This window comes from Panulirus ornatus, chromosome 32, assembly GCF_036320965.1.
Source record: "Panulirus ornatus isolate Po-2019 chromosome 32, ASM3632096v1, whole genome shotgun sequence".
NCBI lineage: Eukaryota > Metazoa > Arthropoda > Malacostraca > Decapoda > Palinuridae > Panulirus > Panulirus ornatus.
The window spans coordinates 11,352,347-11,358,969 of record NC_092255.1 but is presented as its reverse complement, the minus strand read 5'-3'; the positions used below and the strand labels follow the sequence as shown (position 1 = coordinate 11,358,969).

The 6,623-nt window shown below is 42.7% G+C and overlaps 1 protein-coding gene across 1 annotated transcript in view; it reads left to right on the top strand.

The window, feature by feature from the left end:
- The window catches only part of LOC139758947 (uncharacterized), a 179,256-nt gene extending 172,909 nt beyond the window's left edge, over positions 1-6,347 (top strand). The window contains exons 6-8 of the mRNA XM_071680763.1: positions 5,479-5,596; positions 5,753-5,895; positions 6,231-6,347. Coding sequence (XP_071536864.1) covers positions 5,479-5,596; positions 5,753-5,895; positions 6,231-6,347 — 378 coding nt within the window. The remainder of the gene's footprint in view (positions 1-5,478; positions 5,597-5,752; positions 5,896-6,230) is intronic.
- Positions 6,348-6,623: the final 276 nt, after the last annotated feature.

Genomic DNA, 6,623 nt, shown 5'->3' with positions numbered 1-6,623 from the left:
GTTAGGAGTAGATGCAAAGAGTTTGGTGAGAGAGGGTATGATGAGGCCCTGCGAAATGAGCAACTGTTCCGCAGATGATACACTCTGGTGGTGATTCGAGTTGAGAAACTCGAAGAAGTGGGTGATGGAGTTTCAGAAAGTGTATGGAAGGAGAAGGTTGAGAGTAAATGTGAATAAGAGCAAGGTTATTAGGTTCAGGAATGAGGGACAAGTCAGTCGGGATGTAAGCTTGAACAGAAAAAAACTGAACGAGATTGAGTGTTTTAGACATCTGGGAGTGGACTTGGCAGCATATGGAACCATGCAAGCGGAAGTGAGTTACAGGGTAGGGGTGGGGGCGAAGGTTCTAGGAGCGATGAAGAATATGTGGAAGGCGAGAACGTAATCCCGGAAAGCAAAACTGGGTATTTTTGAGGGAATAGTGGTTCCTACAATGTTATATTGTTGCGAGGCGTGGGCTATAGATAGGGTTGTTCGGAGGAGGGTGAATGTGTCAGAAATGAGATGTTTGAGGACAATATGTGGTGTGAGGCGGTCATATAGAGTAAGTAATGAAAGGGTAAGAGAGATATGTGGTAATTAAAACACTGTGGTTGAGAGAGCAGAAGAGGATGTGTTGAAATGGTTTGGACACATGGAGAGAATGAGTGAGGAAAGATTGACAAAAAAGATAAATGTGTCAGAGGTGGAGGGAACAAGGAGAAGCGGGAGACCAAATTGGAGGTGGTAGGATGGATTGAAAAAAATTTTGAGGGATCGGGGCCTGAACATTCAGGAGGGTGAAAGGCGTGCAAGGAATAGAGTGAATTGGAACGATGCGGTATACTGGGGTCGACGTGCTGTCAATGGATTGAACCAGAGCATGTGAAGCTTCTTGGGTAAATCATGGAAAGGTCTCTGGGCCCTAGATGTTGAAAGGGGCTGTGGTTTCGGTAAATTACACACGACAGCTAGAGACTGAGTGTGAACGAATGTGGCCTTTTTAAACTGTTCCTCTTCAAACTTAGTTTCTAGCCGTCGTGTGTAATGCTCCGAAACCACAGCTGCCTATCCACATCCAGTCCCCAAAGACCTTTCCATGGTTTACCCTAAACATTTCACATGCCCTGGTTTAGTACATTGATAGCACGTCGGCCCTAGTATACTACACCGATCCAATTTCAATCTATCACTTGCACGCCTCTCACCCTCCGTATATTCAGGTCCCGATCGCTCAAAATCTTATTCAATCCATATTTCCACCTGCAATTTGGTTTCCCGCTTCTCCTTGTTCCCTCCACCTCTAACACATATATCCTCCAATTTGGTTCCCCGCTTCTCCTTGTTCCCTCCACCTCTGACACATATATTCTCTAATTTGGTTTCCCGCTTCGTCTTTGTCAACCTTTCCTCAATTATTCTCTCCATATGTCCAAACCATTTCTCCACACCCTCTCATGTTCTCTCATCCACACTCTTTTTACATCTTTCTTAGTCTTTCACTACTAACTCGATCAAACCACCTCAAACCACATATTGTCCTCAAACATTTCATTTCCAACGCATCCAAGCTCCTCCGCACACTCCTATACATAGCCCATGCCTTGCAACTATATACTATGTTGGAACTAACATTCCTTCAAATACCCATTTTTGCTTTCCGAGATAACGTTCTCTCCTTCCACATATTCTTCATCGCTCCTAGAACCTTCGCCCCCACCCCTACCCTGTAACTCACTTCCGCTTGCATGGTTCTATATGCTGCCAAGTCCACTCCCAGATATCTAAAACACTCAACCTCGTTCAGTTTTTTCTGTTCAAGCTTACATCCCGACTGACTTGTCCCTCATTCCTGAACCTAATAACCTTGCTCTTATTCACATTTACTCTCAACCTTCTCCTTCCATACACTTTCTTAAACTCAGTCACCAACTTCTTCAGTTTCTCACTCGAATCAGCCACCAGAGCTGTATCATCTGCGAACAAGTTGCTCATTTCTCAGGCCCTCTCATGCCCCTCTCTCCAAAACTCTTGCATCTACTCCCTGACCACCCAATCCATAAACAAATTAAACAACACAACCCTGCCGTAGACCAACCCTCACTGAGAACCAAAAATTCTTCCTTTTTCCTACTTGTATACATGCCTTATGTCCTTAATAAAACCTTGTCACTGCTTCGAGCAGCTTACCTCCTACATCATATACTCTTAAGACTTTCCACAAATCATCTCTATGAACCCTATCATATGTCTTCTCCCGGTCCATAAATGCTACATACAGATCCATCTGTTTTTCTAAATAATTCTCGCATACATTCTTCAGAGCAAACACTTAATCCACACATCCTCTACCACTTCTGAAACCACACTGCTGCTCCCCAGTCTGATGCTCCGTACATTCCTTCACCCTCTCAATCAATACCCTCCCATACAGATTTCCAGGAATGTTCAACAAACTTATGCCTCTGTAGTTTGAACACTCACCTTTATCCCCTTTGTCTTTGTACGATGGCACTATGCATGCATTCTGCCAATCCTCAGGCACTTCACCACAATCCATACATACAATGAATATCCTTACCAACCAATCAACATTACAGTCACCCCCTTTCTTACTGAATTCAACTGCAATGCCTCCCAAACCCGCAGCCTTGCCGTATTTCATCTTTCGCGAAGCTTTCACTACCTCTTCTTTATTAACCAAACCATTCTCCCTGACCCTCCCACTTCGCACGCCACCTTGTCGAAAACACCCTATATCTGCCACTTTATCATCAAACACATTTAACAAACCTTCAAAATACTCACTTCATCACTATCTGTTATCACTTCCCATTAAATCAGCCATCACTAATACCCGGTCCCGTGCACCACAGCTGCTGACACACTCACTCAGCTGCTCCCAAAACACTTGCCTCTCATAAGCTTTTTTCTCATGACCAGGTGCATAAGCACCAATAATTTCCCATGTCTCTCCATCTAGAATTTACCTTTTTACACTCTGTCACACGCTCCCACAACTCCTGCTTCAGGAGTAGTGCTATTCCTTAGCTCTTGTCCTCTCACCAACTCTTGAATTTACTCCCAAGGCTTTTCCAAATCATTCTTCCCCCTTACCCTTGAGCTTTGTTTCACTCAGAGCCAGAACATCCAGGTTTCTTTCCTCAAATATACTACCTATTTCTCCTTTCTTTTCATCTTGGTTACATCCACACACATTCAGATCTCCTAATCTGAGCCTTCGAGGAGGATGAGCACTCCCCGTTTGACTTCTTCTGTTTCCCCTTTTAGAAATTGAAATACAAGGAGATGAGGGTTTCCACCCCCCCCTGCTCCCGCCTCCTTCGGTCGCCTTCTACGACACGCGGGGAATATGTAAGATATTAAAAAAAAATCCTCTTTTTTATCCTATAGCAGGCGACACGGGTAAATCAATGTTGGTATGTTACTGCAGCCTGGTCAAGACGATATCAGTGGTTGAATAGGTAACGGAGAGTGATAGGTGATGATCGAACCTATTTTTGCACATATCTAGTGTTGTTCTGGAAACTTATTTTACACATTATTAATGTCGTTGGTAAAGTTGTGTTTCGTTCAGTCCACATTAACTCTGTGATCTCTTAGCTCTAGTCCAATTTCTCTCGTCGGTGGTACCGGCGGGACAGTAAGTTATTTTCAATATCGATATTCTTGAATCTTCTAAGTATTCTAAATCACTCTGGTAACTTGCTTCTGTGCTGCTCTTGCTAAGAGAGAGCAAATTCATTTCTCACAGTCCGTCCTCTTATGTTTGTTACAGAAGAAATTAACAGGTTTAGTTGCATTTCGCTCAAATGCATCCAATTTGAGAATATCCTGACTTGGGTGGGGGGCCCAGAACCACACTGCATATTTGAGATGAGAGTTTCATTAGACTTAAATACAGTGGCAACACCACACTCTTGCTTATTCATGCAAGGTTTCTGTCGATAAAGCGACCCCACTTATAAACTCTCCCAGGTTAACCTCAAAGTTTGACCCGCTTGCCCTAAGCCACAATGTTGGTTCACTTTCCCTCTTCTATAGATATTACTTTGGTTTTTGCCCCCAGGAGTTGTTTGCGTGTGTGCCCACCCCACAGACTAGACCAGGCAATACTTGCCAAGCTGCTGCGTCACATGATTACTGTGTGGCACTTGGCAACTCACGGGTGGGCCATTTAGTTACCTGTTTTCCTTCCCAACAGCTCGAAGCTGTGGAACTTTTTACCCTCTGATGTCTCCCAATAACTATGACCTGGCACATTTCAAAAGACAGGCGTTTCTCTTTCTCCAAAATTCGTACATGCTTTCCCCTTGTCTCTTGTTTTTCCCCTTTCATGATTCTCACCATATTCTAATTCAGGCCCGGCCCGGTTACGGGCTTTCTTCCGTGGCTGGAGCCTCCTCGTAAAAGAGAAAAAAAAAAAAAAAAATGCGTCCTTGACGGCTTCTTTATAGTTCTGGGAGAATTTGAAATCGTTGGAGACGGTGATCCCTATATCCTCTACGCAAGGGGTGTCCTTTATCTTATGGCCCGTCGTTCAAAATCTGATTTCATTCTGAGGTTTCCCACCCGCAATGACTGACGTTTATTGACGTTAAATGGCATTTGCCATTTTCTAGAGTTCTAGATCATTCAGCTATTTTCTTTAGATCCTCTTGTAATCTTAGCTTATCTTCGGTTAATATAGCATTGTCGATCATTGTTCATCTGCAAATTTAGACACTAACGTATTCAGTATCGTTAATAAAGATGATGAAAAGTACGAGTCCCAGGACCGATCCCTGGGGACCCCACTAGTAACTGGTGACCACGATGGTGATGCCCCATTCACGACGAGAGAGAGAGAGAGAGAGAGAGAGAGAGAGAGAGAGAGAGAGAGAGAGAGAGAGAGAGAGAGAGAGAGAGAGAGAGAGAGAGAGAGAGAGAGAGAGAGAGAGAGAGAGAGAGAGAGAGAGAGAGAGAGAGAGAGAGAGAGAGAACAGTTAAACATAAGCACGGATTTTAAATGCACATGGCTATGATTCTTCCAATTATCCTCATGATCTTCTAAACAATACTGTCATCAAAATACACTTCGATGCATCTCACGGGCGGCAAGATATGCTCTGACTCTCTACCTGTCAAAAACACCCCTGAAAATGTTTCCTGAAGCTTATTTTCACTAATCTACTTTGCAAAACATACAGTATTTTTTTTTGCCTTCTCCTTACTTCGAACTGCAATAGCTACATTAGTGCTGTGGCTTCGTGAGGAGAAGAAAAATAATGAGATCCGATATAGTAAACACTGGTGTGTGCAAAACATGTGATCTATATGTTCAGGATCAAGGTATTGAATAACCTTCCCCGAGGGTCAATGACTATTTAATCCACTGAGGTGATGCAGGGAAAACAGAACAATAGTGAGGAGGGAAAATCTATATGTGATCTTGAATCAGGCTGAAGAAATATTATCACATTACCGTCCCTGTTACAGATCTGTACATTCCCTGTGATGTCTCTTGGGTTTATGGTTTACATGTTTTACTCGAGCCAGGGTTTCCCTTGGGTTTGTGGTTATACTTTTGCCAAGGTGTTCCTTGGGTTTATGGTTTGTACGTAACACTCGTGCCAAGTTTGTCTTACAGCGCAATACATTCATCTTATATATAACGCTATATATGATTACTTGACAGCATAAGAAATGTTTTTTCTTTTCATTAAAACATCAAAAGATCTTTGTTCTAGTGATGCGAACGTGGTACGTCTAGGTGAGCACGACTACGAAAACTTGACTGAGGCAGATCACATGGACTTCGACGTGGCTGAAATTGTCTTGTATCCCAGCTACAGCCACTCTCAGTTGTACCACGACTTGGTTCTCATCAGGCTGGACACCAGAGTCATGTTACAGGTCAGTTCACGACCCAGATTCTGTCTAGATATCACCCAGCTTCATCAGTCTGGTCAAATGTAGAGTTTATCAATATATTTTGTCTCGTTCTAAGATGCTATCATACTGTTATCATCGCTGTCTGACAGCTCCACTGGATAAACATTGACGTGTAAAGTGCCACACTGCTTTGTGTAGAGGTTGTTGTATATTGTGGCTTGGATGTTTCTAAGTCAATGGTTTTCAGAGACATGGCCTTTGCCACTTTTCTCGGAAAGTGAAATAATGTCGCCTTCTTTATCTGTAACCTTTAGTACTTCCTATTGGGGAAAGATACAGGAGTCTTTTCATTGCAGAACCTTTCCTTCAGATTATGGAAAACTATGAAAAAAAGATTTGGTCGATTTTGTACTGAAGACGCAGGGGAAAATTCTTATCACGCTGCGTACAGAGGATCATATGAGACTTCTTAAACTTCCTAGTCATTTTAGAGAATGAGATGCTTATTACTTTATCTCTTGACTGAGGATGCTAATGTAAGGATTTGTTGTTGAAACTGGATGGAGAGATAATGGATACATGTGATTTTTTCTATGCATGCTGGAGATTAAGGGAGATTTACTTAACATGCCTGCCGATATTAACGCTTTTCTTTTCTGTTTTCTCTTTCTAGTTTTTTAAACAGATATCATGCGTTGGTTATGAAGTGTTTGACTCAAATTTCTTAACCATACGTGAAGCAAGTGTGA